The sequence below is a fragment of the Oncorhynchus kisutch genome, linkage group LG19 (assembly GCF_002021735.2).
Source record: "Oncorhynchus kisutch isolate 150728-3 linkage group LG19, Okis_V2, whole genome shotgun sequence".
NCBI lineage: Eukaryota > Metazoa > Chordata > Actinopteri > Salmoniformes > Salmonidae > Oncorhynchus > Oncorhynchus kisutch.
The window spans coordinates 18,432,621-18,450,445 of NC_034192.2; the positions used below are offsets into that span (position 1 = coordinate 18,432,621).

Here is a 17,825-nt window from a genome sequence, read left to right on the forward strand (position 1 = left end):
CAGCCAAAGACCCTAAGCACAAAGCCAAGGCAATGCAGGAGTGGCTTCGGGACAAGTCTCTTAATGTCCTTGAGTGGCCCAGCCAGAGCCCGGACTTGAACCACGATCAAACGTCTTTGGAAAGACCTGAAAATAGCTGTGCTGTGACGCTCCCCATCCAAGCTGACAGAGCTTGAGAGGATTTGCAGATAAGAATTTGAGAAACTCCCCAAATACAGGTGTGCCAAGTTTGTAGTGTCATATCCAAGAAGACTCGAGATTGTTGAAGCACCTTTGGCAGCGATTACAAAGTACTGAAGTACTGTGTAAATGTAACATTTCAAAAACAATTTAGTCAATTTTTAAAATGAGGCTGTAACGTAACAAAATATTGAAAGTCAAGTGGTCTGAATACTTTCCGAATGCAGTGTACACACACACACACACACACACACACTCTGTTACGTCCGTTGTTAGAAGGAGACCAAGGTGCAGCGTGGTAGGCATACATTCTCTCTTTATTTGAAAACGCAACACCGGGAAAAAACAATGAACACAAACCGAACATAAAGCTAGTCGTGGATAAAGCAACAAACAAAGACAAGATCCCACAAAACTCAAAAGGAAACTGACAACTAATATCTTGGGAATCAAACACACCAACATAGAAACATAAAACCTAGAATGCCCACCCTGATCACACCCTGACCTAACCAAATAGAGAAATAAAAAGGCTCTCTAAGGTCAGTGCGTGACACACTCTCTCTCTCTCTCTCTCTCTCTCTCTCTCTCTTCCACACATTCTCTCTATCTATGCGTAAGCACATACACAGTTGTCTCTTTCCCTTAATCCATGATACTGTTGAGATTTAACCAATAGGCCATGCACATCCACTGGCCTTTCTTTTTCTCAGAATCCTATACCTTGTCTAGAGACTATGTCAGTGGTCTCTGGTCTACTGCTTCCTGTGTTGCCTATTGCCCTGAGCAGGCCGGGGGTGACTGTCACTCAGCCAGTGCCAGCAGGCACATCACAGCGCTGCTCAGTGATTGGTTTGACCTCTGTAGCGTACACATGTGATTGGTCAGAGTGAGTCATGATGCGTTACTCCAGTATTGCTGTCTTATAGAGTGAGCTCGTTACATGACTCCTACAAAATTACAAAACAAACCGAAATGTCTTAACACCAACATTTCAGCTTTGTTTTTCATTTCTCTTATCCACTCATGCAATACGTTCCCTTCATCTTTTCTGCCATAGTTTCAATGCTTTTGTATTTGAAGCAGCAGGGTACACATGTAACCTCCAGTTGTTTGATGCCATAATTGTCTCTATTCTGATATAATTGCCTCACCTTTTTTCGCAGCTGTTGAATGGGGCTTGTTGCAAACCCACAGTGCGCACACACACACACACACACACAGAGCGAGAGACCAGAACTCAATAACCCTTATGTACTGAATGTTCTACAGGGGTAATTTGTCATTCAAGCAACTCTTTCTCTCCCATTTGATTACTTAGTTCTCTGAGAAGCTGTGCTGATATATCTAATAATAGCAGGCAAGTCCATTGAAACACTAGTGTGGGTGAATGAGTGGGGATGGTTTATTATGTAGAGTTTAATGTGTATACTCTGATCCTCTTATAGAGCCCTTTTAGGGCCAAACAGACAGGTTTGGCTCTTGGCCAGAAACACATGGGTCTGGTACTACATTGACTGGCACGATAGATTTTGTACATACTGTATTAAAGCAACAGTTGGCCAGTTATAACTACGGTAGTTTGATTACCCATTTAGAAATCCTCCCGAATGAAGGATGAACTGTGATTAAACACCATGAAAAGAATCAGTTTAAATTAGATTAAGCATATTAATCTGATATGCTCCCACCGGCCACCTCCAGGAAAATATTTGATGAAATTAAACACACAATAGCCTCCTGAGTGGAGCAGTGGTCTAAGACACTGTCTAAAGCACTGCATCGCATCACTACATACACCCTGGTTTGAATCCAGGCTGTATCATAACTGGCCGTGATTGGGAGTCCCATAGGGTGGCGCACAATTGGCCCAGCATCGTCCGGGTTTGGCCAGTGTAGGCCATCACTGTAATTAACTTGCCTAGTTAAATAAAGGTTACATTTTTTATTTATTTTTCTGATAGCAAATCAATGCTATTGAAAAACAGACTACAAAGTATCCATTCTATTCTATTTCTAAGCAAACATATTTATATTGTCCCCCCCCCACACACACACCCCTACAGGACTCAGAGAGTCTGGTATTCCACTACTGGGCATTGTTCGACGGCCACGCCGGCTCCGGGGCTGCAGTAGCAGCCTCCAAGCTCCTCCAACACCACATCGTCGAGCATCTCCAGTCTGTCCTCGAGGTCCTAAGGAACCATGCCGTTTTACCGCCCACCATCTTCGGTGAGGAGTCTAACCACCACATGACCCCCGGGATCCACCGGGCCACCCTGACTCGGGCCGCGTCACTCCGTGGAGCCGCTGGTGCCCCCAGCTCCCCCTGCACCCCTCCACCACAGAGGTTCTTCACAGAGAAGAAGATCCAGCACGATAGCCTGGTGATGGGAGCCATGGAGAACGCCTTCAAGGAAATGGTGAGTACCTGCCATGGCTGTTGTTGTTGCGTTGTGTGCATCTCAATGAGACGCTATTGTTTGAGGGAGAATATCAGAGTTGCGGAGATGTTGCCTCTGTCCTGGTTAGATGTGCCTTGTAGGTATTTTTCCTCACAGACCTCTCCCTTCCACCTCAGCCCCGACCCGTCATCCCACCACCACCTTCACCCATTTCTTTACCTAACGTTTAATTAATTACGTGATTGAATTAAACCTTGCAACAATTAAACCATTAATAACCTGGGGCACCACAGAAGCATTCATTTATATAGAGCAGTCATCTCCTGAATCCACTCTCTTAAAGTTCTGAAGATCTTTTGTATCAATAGCAGTCAATTATTAATCGTCACCTCGATTGGTCTCATTCTGATTGTCGTACTTGGTTATCTGCATGAACCCTAGTTGAATCAGAAATACACAAATTGGTATAATTATTTATTTACTAAATACCTAAATAATCACACATAATTACATATATATATATATATATATACACAGGATAGATCATACATCGATTACTAATCATGTCATGAAAAGCCCCTAGTGGGCTAACCCGATATGACGGCTGGTTACACAAAGGAAGGGGGTTGGGTTTGAATGAAAGAGCGGGAAGACTGAGGGACAAAGGGATTGGGTCTCTATCGGACCATGAGACGCTATGCTACCGTACATACAGAATATTATGCATTCTAATAACCGCCCTTTCAGGAAAGGAAAATGCAATATATATATTTACTCTGAGCTGCACTTCGATAGATGGGTCGAAGATTGAAGACTGGTTTTCCCAGCAGAGATCACCATTGTCCTTTTGAAGAATCTTTCTGGTCGTAGTGTTGTAGAGCGGATACGTTAAAGAACCCTGTTGTTCTTAGGAGATTGTCTGTCCTTTCCTAGGCCACGTACGTTTACAGCTGCAGCTGATAACTCAACGTCTAGGAGGTATCACTTCTTCTTTAGTGAATAATAGTTCAAAGTTCATACCAAGTTGCCATAATCAGCTCGCGCTGTATTCTGGCTGGTCTATTTGAAATTCACCATTCCAGCATGGTGATCGTCACCTCCACGTTGAAATTCGCCCTTTTAAATGTTAGGACAGCAGTCCCCCAATGTATTTTGTTACAACATACTTTTCTATAGCGTTTTTTTTTATAATGGTTCACAATTTTGTGCCCCCCTTTCAACCTGCATTGGTATCAGAGGTCTAATGCACTATGGCGTGATAAGAAAGCCTACTGAATTAACTAAATATAAATGTATATGTAAAAATGAACAATTGCAACGGCATGCTGAGAATTATTCTAGTGAGCTCCGCCTGAAACGTGGCCAATAGAAGTATGTTTATTTTCACATTTACATTTTGTTCATTTAGCAGACACTCTTATCCAGAGTACATTCAACTAAGGTAGATAAACAACAACATATCACAGTCCTAGCAAGTAAGATGTTTCTGTAACCGTTACGGACTAAACAAACAACTAGAGCTGAACTGTTTCCTCTAGTATACATAGTTTTTCCTATACAATACTTTTTCCTATACACCTATTCTGATTATTGCCATGGTTTCTGTGTGTTCTTATACAATTTATTTTACGCACCAGTGCATAGTCTGTCTTTTCCGCACGCAACTCTGATAGAGTATCTTTTACCCATGTCCTTTGTATACATTCCTGTGTGCTATTTTTCATGTTGCCTTCATTTTTTAAATGTTTTTCATGACGTGATAATGTTGTAGATTTGTTTTGTATATAGTTATTTACCTGTCATGTGACATTTACCTGTCCCCACCCCTATTTCTAGACACACGTCAGCTTCTGTCCACAACGCTGACTAATTTTTTTATTAAATAGATTTTAAAATACAAGTATTTTGTCGTTTATTTTGAGACATTGATCTTAATGGTATTTTGTCATTGTATTTTGTCATTTTTACCCAGCCCTGATTACAGTCAGTTACCAACAGCTGTTTTTTAGGTAGCTAGGCAGCTTCCTCATAGTATTTTTTATATTCAGACTCAACGCTCCTCATCGCTCAGAAATGGTATACTGTATATGGCCTAATGGTATACTGTATATGGCCTCTAGATGGCAATATAAGTTAATATAGGATGTTCTCAAGTCTCCCACCCTGAGCTCCTTCCCATGTACATTTAATCTGCCTTACTCAAGCTTATTCCATCTCATGTTCCCCTAACATTTAGTAAGGCTAAGGCCAGTGAAATTGCCTGCATTTTGAAGAGCCTGAGGCTCAATCACCCAGGAGCAAGATACTGTAACCTTTAAAGAGCATTACCTGCTGCAGGGCTCAGTTAAACTATCCATCAGGGCAGAAAGGATGTATAGTACAGTAGTATGGGAGATGAATATATGAACATATCCTTTCTCTAGACTGAGTACACTGGTAGGCTTACTCCGGCTGAACTTACTGTATGCGATGGCTGTTCTTTTTAAAACTCATACCGACTTAAACTGTCTTCCAACTAGAGGTCGACCGATTATGATTTTTTCCAACGCCGATACCGATACCGATTATTGGAGGGCCAAAAGGCCGATACGGATTAATCGGCCAATTTTTTCTAATGTATTTGTAATAATGACAATCACAACAACACTGAATGAACACTTATTTTAACTTAATATAATACATCAATAAAATCAATTTAGCCTCAAGTAAATAATGAAACATGTTCAATTTGGTTTAAATAATGCAAAAACAAAGTGTTGGAGAAGAAAGTAAAAGTACAATATGTGCTATGTAAGAAAGCTAACGTTTCAGTTCCTTGCTCAGAACATATGAAAGCTGTTGGTTCCTTTTAACATGAGTCTTCAATATTCCCAGGTAAGAAGTTTTACGTTGTAGTTATTATAGGAATTATAGGACTATTTCCCTCTATACCATTTGTATTTCATTAACCTTTGACTATTGGATGTTCTAATAGGCACTTTAGTATTGCCAGTGTAACAATATAGCTTCCGTCCCTCTTCTCGGTCCTCCCTGGGCTCGAACCAGCAACACAATGACAACAGCCACCATCGAAGCAGCATTACCCATGCAGAGCAAGGGGAACAACTACTCGTAGGCTCAGAGCGAGTGACGTTTGAAACGCTATTAGCGCACGCTAACTAGCTAGCCATTTCACTTCGGTTACACCAGCCTCATCACGGGAGTTGATAGGCTTGAAGTCATAAACAGCGCAATGCTCGACACACAACGAAGAGCTGCTGGCAAAACGCACGAAAGTGCTGTTTGAATAAATGTTTACGCGCCTGCTTCTGCCTACCACCGCTCAGTCAGATACTTAGATACTTGTATGTTCAGTCAGATTATATGCAACGCAGGACACGCTAGATAATATCTCGTAATATCATCAACCATGTGTAGTTAACTAGTGATTATGATTGATTGTTTTTTATAAGATAAGTTTAATGCTAGCTAGCAATTTACCTTGTCTTACTGCATTCGCGTGACAGGCAGTCTCCTTGTGGGGTGCAACGAGAGAGAGGCAGGTCGTTATTGCGTTGGACTAGTTACCTGTAAGGTTGCAAGATTGGATCCCCCGAGCTGACAAGGTGAAACTCTGTCGTTCTGCCCCTGAACGAGGCAGTTAACCCACCGTTCCTAGGCCGTCATTGAAAATAAGAATGTGTTCTTAACTGACTTGCCTAGTTAAATAAAGGTATACAAAATAATTAAAATAAAAATCTGCATATCGGTGCCCAAAAATACAGATTTCCGATTGTTATGAAATCGGCCCTGATTAATCGGCCATTCCGATTAATCGGTCGACCTCTACTTCCAACCCCCACAGAGTTTGAAAGGATCTATTTATTGTTGCATATCTTTACTTTGTCTCAGAATGTCCTGCATTTCCCAGCAAAAAATGTATGTACTCTTTGAACTTCAGTCTGGTGGGGGTGGAAGGGCATTATCATGGCAGTGCCCTCAGCTGCCCCCGTCTGTGCTGTTCAGAGTCATCAGATGGCCAATCAGCATCCAAGCAGAATGCGTAGGAGAGAAACCCCCCCCTAGCTCCTCTCTCCCGCACAGACACCTTCTGCACAGACGGCACACACAGCAAATACACACACCTTTCACAGTTCAGTGCATCTGCTTAGCCCCAGATCACTGTTTCTTGCCTTTTAGTTGATTCTCTTCCTTAGAAACCTCTGAAGGAAGTCTTATTGCTTTAACTAGGTGTTAATTGTATGTTATATTTTGTATTCTGTCACCTATTAGTTTCATAGATTTTTGGGGGGTCAAATTAAAAGCCAAAATGTTATTCACATCTAATTTCAGGTTGACTAATGTGTGTGTGCGTATGTTTTCAGGATGCCCAGATAGAGAGGGAGAAGCAGGTGTATAACATCACTGGAGGATGCACAGCACTGTGTGTTGTTTATCTGCTTGGAAAGCTATATGTGGGAAACGCAGGAGACAGCAGGTTAGTGTGTGTGTGTTGTATCTATCCTGATTTGATCCTGAACTGCTTTGTCCCAAAAATACACAAACCTACTCTTAACATATTGGTGGTACTCTAGGCTAATCTAACATGTCAGTGTCAGGGTTTGGTTCAAGCAGGTTGGCTGCTAGGGAAACTGACTTGCCTAGTTAAATAAACGTTAAATACAATAATATAAAAAATGAAAGGAAATGTGCACAATCCGTATTTTCTTTTGATGTTTATTTTCTGGCAGAATGTACCTCAATTGGGGATTTTCACCATTCTGCTTGATTTTTTTATGTGTGTGTTTGTGCGTGTATCCCCAGGGCGATCATTATAAGGGACGGGAAGGTCATACCCATGTCCACAGAGTTCACTCCAGAGTCAGAGAGACAACGGCTACAGTTCCTGGTGAGAAGAGAACCGTGGCTCACTTTTTTTCATGGACACCAGTCATTTACATTTATAATATATAGCTAGCTATGATTATAAGTCAGGATACCTTGGACCCTGCATGAAAGGTTACAGTGTGTGATTCTATACAATATCATGAGACTCCCTTGTTGATTTTTCTTTTGAGCTTCAAGGATATTTTAGAAATGTCTGACAGATTGCCTTGGCTGTCAGGGCATAGATGGCCCTGTCTGAACATAGCCTACCTAATGTAATGTAACCTTTTCTGTCTGTGTGCAGGGCTTCATGCAGCCTCACCTATTGGGAGGAGAGTTTACCCATCTGGAGTTCCCCAGGAGAGTACAGAGGAAGGAGGTGGGCAAGAGGATGCTCTACAGAGACTTCACAATGAATGGATGGTCAGTACACTTCATCTACCAGATTGAATCCTCCCAATTGGTTACAAAACACATGTAAACTGAACAATACAGCCTTCTAAAAGCAGTCTCTGTATGGGTATCTTTCCATCATCTTTATCCACTGTACTGTATGTAGGCCTACCTAGTTATTGTGCGCCTGTTCTCTCTACCCTATCTCCTTCATTGTTAACCACCCTATATAGCTACACTTATCACCCTCCTTTTTTCTCTCCCTCTCCATCTTTATTCATACCAAGTATCTATCACTATTGCTCCCCTTTTTCACTCCATCGTAATTCACCCTAAGTATCTCTCCCTCTATCCCACCCTTTACTCCCCTGGTGTGTGTGTCAGACAGGGTGCTGTGTGCAGTACTAGCATGGTTGCTAGGCCCACCAGGCAGGATGGGTGGTGCTCTCTCTGTTTTGTGTCTCTGCAGTGTGTTATTAAAGGGATGGATGGTGTGTGCCTAGTGCTTGTACAGACACCCTTCCTCCTTGTTCTTTAGATGAACCGTGGAGGAAGGGGAGAGAGAGAAACAGGGGAAAGACAGAGGGAGGTAAAGAGATGCATGGGTAGGGGAGAGGATGAGAGAGGCTGGGCTGGGCTGGGGATGAGGGCAGAGGGAGCAGAGGCAGCATGTGGCTGGTGCTACAGTGTGGAGCTCCTTTATACAGTGGTGAAGCTCTGCTCTCCTGGGACACAGCATGCAGCTCAGTTTGGACCAGGATGGACTAGACAACTGTGGGGAAGCAGGCCATGTCTCATAATGCGTTATGTCTATTCCTCTGTATTTAGAGCAGCCAGGTCACACCAAATCCACTTCAGTATTCAACATGTGTCGGGGTCCCCAGGATGTCAGGAGATGCCTTCAATACCGGTCACTAGGGGCAACGTAAGCACCTATTACCATAGAGGAATGGCTTAAACCACGCTACGACTCCGATGATCGCGGGTTCAATCCCGGTGCTAGACACTCGTTTAAATGTTTTCTGTTTCAACCCTGTCCCTTACCTTATCCAGTTTGAATTCATGTTTAACTTAAAGGGACATTTCACCCTGGCTCTGCATATAGTCATTACTATGTTAACAACATTACATTTTTGTCATAAACATAAACAATGATCCATACCACAAGCATTTCACTGGTAGTCAGGAAGTTTTGACTTCCTGTGTATTTGTCTGCTCATATGGAACCACAAAGTCCGACATTCATAGCGAATGCAGATACCGCTCCGCTAGGTAGATGGGGCGTGCCCACCAACTTGGATTTAGATGGTGTTGTTACTTCGAAAGAACAACACACAGTAATCTCAGTACTTCTCTATACCAGATTTCTTGGGGAAATGTTTGATAACGTTTGTCATCATGCCAGTGTGGTGTGCTGTTGTAATTAAAAATGAGTTATCTTTCACCGTTCTACCTACCAGAGATTTACCCTGATGCTTCCAGTGGCTTGTGGCTATGAGGAATGATGTTTACGGTGACCAAAGATTATCAGATGGATTGTTTTAGGCTGAATTGATGGGGAATTCATTTCGACGCCAGCTTTTTTTCCTTCACAACAAAACAGAAGATTCTCAATTTAAGGTAACCTACCATTAGCTAGCTTGCTAGCCTAGCTGGACTAAATTAGCTAGCTCGCTACAGTACTGTATTGAACTCTGAAAGCCATCAGTTAAATCGCATAGCTATCTTTTGGATACATACAGTGGGGCAAAAAAGTATTTAGTCAGCCACCAATTGTGCAAGTTCTCCCACTTAAAAAGATGAGAGAGGCCTGTAATTTTCATCATAGGTACACTTCAACTATGACAGACGACAAAATGAGAAGAAAAAAAATCCAGAAAATCACATTGTAGGATTTGCAAATGATGGTGGAAAATAAGTATTTGGTCAATAACAAAAGTTTATCTCAATACTTTGTTATATACCCTTTGTTGGCAATGACAGAGGTCAAACGTTTTCTGTAAGTCTTCACAAGGTTTTCACACACTGTTGTTGGTATTTTGGCCCATTCCTCCATGCAGATCTCCTCTAGAGCAGTGATGTTTTGGGGCTGTTGCTGGGCAACACAGACTTTCAACTCCCTCCAAAGATTTTCTATGGGGTTGAGATCTGGAGACTGGCTAGTCCACTCCAGGACCTTGAAATGCTTCTTACGAAGCCACTCCTTCGTTGCCCAGGCGGTGTGTTTGGGATCATTGTCAGCCACGTTTCATCTTCAATGCCCTTGCTGATGGAAGGAGGTTTTCCCTTAAAATCTCCCGATACATGGCCCCATTCATTCTTTCCTTTACACGGATCAGTCGTCCTGGTCCCTTTGCAGAAAAACAGCCCTGATGTTGTTTCCACCCCCATGCTTCACAGTAGGTATGGTGTTCTTTGGATGCAACTCAGCATTCTTTGTCTTCCAAACACGACGAGTTGAGTTTTTACCAAAAAGGTTCTATTTTGGTTTCATCTGACCATATGACATTCTCCGAATCTTCTTCTGGATCATCCAAATGCTCTCTAGCAAACTTCAGACGGGCCTGGACATGTACTGGCTTAAGCAGGGGGACACGTCTGGCACTGCAGGATTTGAGTCCCTGGCGGCGTAGTGTGTTATTGATGGTAGGCTTTGTTACTTTGGTCCCAGCTCTCTGCAAGTCATTCACTAGGTCCCCCCGTGTGGTTCTGGGATTTTTGCTCACCGTTCTTGTGATCATTTTGACCCCACGGGGTGAGATCTTGCGTGGAGCCCCAGATCGAGGGAGATTATCAGTGGTCTTGTATGTCTTCCATTTCCTAATAATTGCTCCCACAGTTGATTTCGTCAAACCAAGCTGCTTACCTATTGCAGATTCAGTCTTCCCAGCCTGGTGCAGGTCTACAATTTTGTTTCTGGTGTCCTTTGACAGCTCTTTGGTCTTGGCCATAGTGAAGTTTGGAGTGTGACTGTTTGAGGTTGTGGACAGGTGGCTTTTATACTGATAACAAGTTCAAACAGGTGCCATTAATACAGGTAACGAGTGGAGGACAGAGGAGCCTCTTAAAGAAGAAGTTACAGGTCTGTGAGAGCCAGAAATCTTGCTTGTTTGTAGGTGACCAAATACTTATTTTCCACCATCATTTGCAAATTAATTAATTAAAAATCCTACAATGTGATTTTCTGGATTTTGTTTCTCATTTTGTCTGTCATAGTTAAGGTGCACCTATGATGAAAATTACAGGCCTCTATCATCTTTTTAAGTGGGAGAACTTGCACAATTGGTGGCTGACTAAATGCTAACTAGCTAACAGCAAGCTGACAATATTAAAATGTCCATGTTAGGTGTGCTAAGCTAGCCAGTCTAATACAGACCAATGCAATTAGTGGTGTGGTTTAATTGTGTGTTGGTATGTATTTTGTTTTATATGGTACAGAATCCACCAGGATGATTTTCCAACCGCTGGCTCTCCACAAGGTGAAGGTAAGTTGGCAAAAATATTTACAAGTTGAAGGCTAAGATAGCTCAATTTACAGTAAGCAACATGAATTGGGTAGTGTTTGTATGGGTTTGTGTTATGGGGTTAGATGTAGGACCACTGAGTACCTCCCAGACCATGTAATCAATTTAGTCTACTCCTTTTCTCTTTTTACCTTTTCTCTTTGTAAAACTTCGGTTATCCTCAGGTCCTGCTGAAATATACACGAGCATGAGGGAGCGGACACACCTTGCAGTTATAGAGCACCACAAGACTGTGGGACAGAAACCACCTAGGGACACTGAAAGGTATAAAATCAAGACACAACCACCGCATTCTTCTATCTGCAGATTCTGAAAAAACACTACAAAAACATTACTACAAAAATATCCCTGCCAAGGGCAACTATTGACAAGAATGATCTGTCAAAGTCAAAGGGCTGGGGGAAGTTTACAAACAGGTCTTTGAGATGAGGGAGTTTTTTTTGGGTTGTGCAGGGTTGTGTTTAGAGACAGAAAATGTACTGTTGTGTATGAGAGCTATTGAGGTGCCATTTCTCCTCAATCAGTGTAAGAACTGCCCTCCTAAGAATTTTAAGACCTATTGCAGCCTTTCCTCTCAAATGCAGCTCCCAATGTCCCTCATTGTCCCAAACAATACACTAGCCTGTCTCTAAACACTTAGGTCCCATTCAGTTGACACTTTTATCAATAAAGCAGTGCCCTATGTCCCTTCCCCCAAATTTGTGGTAAATGCTAACACCACAACCATGTCTTTCCAGGAGATGTGCAGTACCAGCAAATCTTCTGCAAGAGATCCAAACAGTTGGTGTTTAAGAAGGTCTACGAGCCCTGCACTCACCACTTCTGGCAGAGTCTTATCCAGCTGGCTGTACGCCGCAGACAGGACAAGACCATTCACCACAAGCACAAAGAGTCTCAGCTTCCCCAGCCCACCATGCCAAACACCATTGCCAGTGTACCGAAGCCGGATAAAGGACAGTGTGGCTCAACATAAGACCATGTAGAACCACCATAAAATAAATACAGATATTTTCTATTAATCTTAAAAATGTGTCTGCCTTTATGGATTCACAGAATGTTTGTATTTAAGTTATACAGGGCTTTATAGCATCAAACAGATGTTAAAGCTGGTTTACAGTCCGTATATTGACATGCCTGTAGACAATTGTCGTAGCAACATCATGAACATTCTATTGTCGTCCGACATCAAACTTGTCATTGTCGTTCTGAAAAAGTATAAACACAAAATGACATGACATCAGCAGTCCGGTGCTCCAAATAGCATACTTTCTCTATTTTAATAATAGAGATTAAACACATTTGTTTAAAAATATATTCAGTAAATGTCAACCAATCAAGCCAGGCAACTAAAAGCAATTTTCTAAACAATATATTGGTTTGTTGCTAGCTAGTGTCTAAACGTCTAGACTTTAGTTACTTTTGATTCATTATTACAGGTAAATAAACCCACATCATTATTTACAAGCTAATGGCAAGCTTACCTTAATAGGTTACTGCCACCGTGTGATGAAATAAAAGTAGGTCATTCTATGTGACAATTTTATCTGCATCATCTGGTCTCAGGAGGATTTGGTCTGGTTGCTGTGGCAGTCCGGTAACCACGTCCATTGCGACAGTTGCAGAGACTTATATTTTTCATGTTTACAGATATTCCACCACCAGAGTATAAACTGGCCTTTGGACATTCAGATATCCCCCCCAAAAAAAGATTTGTCAATTTCTAAAATACAGGTGAATGTGCACTATTTAATGCTAACTCAAAATGAGAACTGGGTGATCAGCAGATGATGTGAGAGATGGTCATGATGAAATTGCCATTCACAAAGAAACATTCAGGAAGAAAATACAGTATGATCAATGTAGTAAAGTGTAGGGAATATATGTCTGAGGTGTAAAGTGCAGACATTTGTTGATCAGAAAATGATGGGAGGGGTGTTGTCATGATTAACCTGCCATTCAGCTCCTCTTGTCATCTATTGCTTGAAATCTAGCATAACGTCCAATCTATTGAGAGGGATACAGTTTTGCTCCAATGAAAACACACAGGCAAAGGAATTGTGTTTCTCTCTATCTAGAATCCACTCCAGGAAGAAGCCCAGGTACCACATAGTATTGTCTGTAAGACAAAAAATGATTTACAACAGTACATTGTTGCATTATTGTTTCTCCTCACTGTTAGTTAACCTAGCTGGCTGGAAATCTGTTTGGAATCCTATCACGTGTCATGCTTATAGTTTTTAGATTGGTTATGATTATGATAGTGGATGCATTTCAATGTCAACCTTTGTCAATTATGTTACATAGCTAGCTAGTAAAATTATTTACAGTTGTTGATGTTACACATGTTTGCTAACAGGTTATAAATGCGAGGCTTGGCACATAGCAAGTTAGCAGGCACCAGGCAAACTAGCAAGCTAACATTTACTGGTAAACCTAGCTGTAGGTAGCTGGTTGTAATGTTAGTAGCTTGCTGTTCAGTAGCAATTTCTATGAAAAAAATATATACGTTTTACAATCAAGATAAAATCGATCTCCGATTTGTAAAAACCTCTTCTCTTTTCAGTCATAGATATGGCTACCGGTAGCTGTTTAGCTAACTTAGCTAACTAGACTAGCTACCTACCTAAGTTAGTAAACAGAACAATAATTTGAATGTCAATAGAATATAAAAAAAATACTCCTGTCTGGTCAGTAATTTGTTTTTCACAAAGGATGTTGTGTTGCGTCTGCCTCCCTTTCAACAAAGCCTGTATTGGGGGAGGGACGGGTCCAGATCAGGAGGCACTGCACCACAGGAGTTGTAGTCTTTCAGAGACTGGAAAAACAATGGTCACCTTGTATACAGTGCCTTCAGAAAGTATTCATACCCTTGGACTTATTCCACATTTTGTCGTGTTAAAGCCTGAATTCCAAACGGATTCAATTATTATTATTCCCTAACTATTTGAAGAATCTCAAATATAATCTCAAATATAATATATATTTTTGATTTGTTTAACACTTTTTTTGGTTACTACATGATTCCATATGTGTTATTTCATAGATTTGATGCCTTCACTATTATTCTACAATGAAGAAAATAGTACAAATAAAGGAAAACCCTTGAATGAGTAGGTGTCTAAACTTTTGAGTGGTACTTTATGTATAGAAAATATATACACTACCTTACAAAAGTTTGGGGTCACTTAGAAATGTCCTTGTTTTTGAAAGAAAAGCACCTTTTTTGTCCATTAAAATAACATCAAACTGATCCGAAATACAGTGTAGATATTGTTGATGTAGTAAATTACTATTGTAGCTGGAAACTGCAGAGTTTTATGGAATATCTGCATAGGCCCATTATCAGCAACCATCACACCTGTGTTCCAATGGCACGTTGTGTTAGATAATCCAAGTTTATCATTTTAAAAGGCTAATTGATCATTAGAAAACCCTTTTGCAATGATGTTAGCACAGCTGAAAACTGTTGTCCTGATTAAAAAAGCTATAAAACTGGCCTTCTTTAGACTAGTTGAGTATCTGGAGCATCAGCATTTGTGGGTTTGAATGCAGGGTCAAAATGGCCAGAAACAAAGCCCTTTCTTCTGAAACTCATCAGTCTATTTTTGTTCTGAGAAATTAAGGCTATTCCATGCGAGAAATTACCAAGAAACTGAAGATCTCATACAACGCTGTGTACTACTCCCTTCACAGAACAGCGCAAACTGGCTCTAACCAGAATAGAAAGAGGAGTGGGAGGCCCCGGTGCACAACTGAGCAAGATGACAAGTACATTAGAGTGTCTAGTTTGAGAAACAGACACCTCACATGTCCTCAACTGGCAGCTTAATTAAATAGTACTTGTAAAAAACACTACTCTCTCTGTCAACAGTGAAGAGGTGACTCTGGGATGCTGGCCTAGGCAGAGTTCCTCTGTCCAGTGTCTGTGTGCTTTTGCCCATCTTAATCTTTTATTTTTATTGGCCAGTCTGAGATATGGCTTTTTCTTTTATACTCTGCCTAGAAGGCCAGCATCCCGGAGTCAACTCTTCACTGTTGACGTTGAGACTGGTGTTTTGCAGGTACTATTTAATGAAGCTGCCAGTTGAGGACTTGTGAGGCGTCTGTTTCTCAAACTAGACATTGAGTTGGAGGCGTGCTTGGCCACGCAGTCATGGGTGAACAGGGAGTACAGGAGGGGGCTGAGCACGCACCCTTGTGAGGCTCCAATGTTGAGGATCAGCAAAGAGGTGTTGTTTCCTACCTTCACCACGTGGGTGCGACCCATCAGGAAGTCCAGGACCCAGTTGCACAGGGCGGGGTTCAGACCCAGGACCTCGAGCTTGATGATGAGCTTGGAGGGTACTATGGTGTTGAATGCAGAGCTATAGTCAATGAACATTGTTCTGACATAGATATGCCTCCTGTACAGATGGGACAGGGCAGTGTGCAGTGTTGTGGCGATTGTATCGTCTGGATCTATTGGGGCGGTAAGCAAATTGAAGTGGGTCCAAGGTGGCAGGTAACGTGGAGGTGATATGATCCTCGACTAGTCTCTCAAAGCACTTCATGATGACAAAGGTGAGCGCCATGGAGTGATAGTCATTTAGTTCAATTACCTTTGCTTTCTTAGATATAGGGACAATGGTGGCCATCTTGAATCATGTAGGGACAACAGACTTGGATAGGGAGAGATTGATGCAGATAGGAATACCATCTGGGCCGGCAGCCTTGCGAGGGTTAACACACTTAAATGTCTTACTCACGTGGAGCACAGAGAAGGAGAGCCCACAGTCCTTGATAGCGGGCAGTGTCGGTGGCACTGTATTATATCCTCAAAGCGAGCAAAGAAGATGTTCAGCCTGTCTGGAAGCAAGACGTCAGTGTCCTTTTTCCTTTTATAATCCGTGATTGTCTGTAGACCCTGCCCAATACGTCTCGTGTCTGAGCCGTTGAACTGGGACTCAACTTTGTCCCTATACCGACGTTTAGCCTGCTTGATTGCTTTGCGGAGGGAATAACTACACTGTTTGTATTCTTCCATATTCCCAGTCTTCTTGCCTTGGTTAAATGCTGTGGTTTGCGCATTTCAGTTTTGCGCGAATGCTCCCATCTATCCACGGTTTCTGGTTGGGTTAGGTTTTAATAGTCACAGGGGATACAACATCTCCCATGTACTTCCTGATAAACTCATTCACTGTATCGGTCTATATTATTTTCTGAAGCTACTCTGAACTAATCCCAGTCCGCGTGATCAAAACAATCTAGAAGCGTGGATTCCGATTGGTCAGACCAGCGTTGAATAGTCCTTACCACGGGTGCTTCCTGTTTGAGTTTCTGCCTATAGTAGGGGAGGAGCAAGATGGAATCGTGGTCCAATTTCACGAATGGAGGGTGGGGGAGGGCCTTATATGCATTCTGGAAGGTAGTATAACAATGGTTGAGAGTTTTAGCAGCGGGAGTACAACAATCAATATGTTGATAGAATTTCAGGAGCCTTTTCCTCAAATTTGCATTGTTAAAATCCCCAGCTATAATAAATCCAGTGAAGTTCTTTGAAGGCCGTCGTGGTATCGGCTTGAGGGGAGATAGACCACTGTGGCTCTTATTGACAAAAATTATCTCGGGAGATAGTAAAGTCGGCATTTGATTGTGAAGATATTCTAGGTCGGATGAACAGAAGGACTTGAGTTCCTGTATCTTATCACAGTTACACCATAAGTCATTAATCATGAAACATATCTCATAACTACATAACTACCCTTCTGCTTCCCGGAGAGATGTTTGTTCCTGTCGTCGCGATGTACTGAGAATCCAACTGGCTTTACAGAGTCAGACAGTATGTCTCGAGAGAGCCATGTTTCTGTGAAGCAGAGTATGTTACAATCTCTGGTGTCTCTCTGAAAAGCAACACTCACCTTGAGCTCATCAACTTTATTATCCAGAGATTGGATATTAGGTGGGTGATGTGCACGCTTCCTAAATTGGACCAGAAGACCCGAGTATCTCTCCTCCGCCGGTGTTGTTTTGGGTCAGCCTCTGGAATAAGTTAAATTGCTTTGGGGAGAGCATCAAAGGATCTGCTGCAGGGAAGTCGTAATGCCAGCATTAGTTCTGGTGAGTTACAGCTGTTGTAATGTCCAATAGTTCTTCCCGGCTGTATGTAATGACACAAAACAATTCCTGAGCTAATAATGTAAAAATAGTACATAAACAAACAAAATACTGCAGAGTTTCCTAAGAGCTAGTCGCGATGCTACCACCTCCGTCGGCGCCATCGTTTAGCTCCAGTTAACCCCTCCCATCTATATCTGAACACCATCCATGTTTGATTTCTATTTTCCATATATTTTTCAACCGCGCTGTGATGGTTCACAAAAGTTCTGAACCTTTCTATTCTCAGATTTTACATATTGTAAATAAAAGAAAATGTTTTGCTAAGAGTATTATTATATTATTGATCGATTGACTATGACTT

General features: G+C 41.9%; 1 protein-coding gene and 1 long non-coding RNA gene across 2 annotated transcripts in view; both read left to right on the forward strand.

The window, feature by feature from the left end:
* LOC109864476 (protein phosphatase 1H) overlaps positions 1 to 17,825 on the forward strand; it is a 43,123-nt gene that overhangs the window by 16,548 nt on the left and 8,750 nt on the right. Inside the window, exons 3-6 of the mRNA XM_020452301.2 lie at positions 2,247 to 2,603; positions 6,950 to 7,062; positions 7,389 to 7,473; positions 7,756 to 7,874. Of these exons, the coding sequence (XP_020307890.1) occupies positions 2,247 to 2,603; positions 6,950 to 7,062; positions 7,389 to 7,473; positions 7,756 to 7,874 (674 nt within the window). The remainder of the gene's footprint in view (positions 1 to 2,246; positions 2,604 to 6,949; positions 7,063 to 7,388; positions 7,474 to 7,755; positions 7,875 to 17,825) is intronic.
* LOC116355002 (uncharacterized) lies at positions 7,889 to 14,279 on the forward strand. Its single transcript, XR_004204214.1, has 4 exons — positions 7,889 to 9,464; positions 11,283 to 11,329; positions 11,533 to 11,632; positions 12,106 to 14,279. It is a non-coding gene; the product is annotated as an uncharacterized LOC116355002 (long non-coding RNA).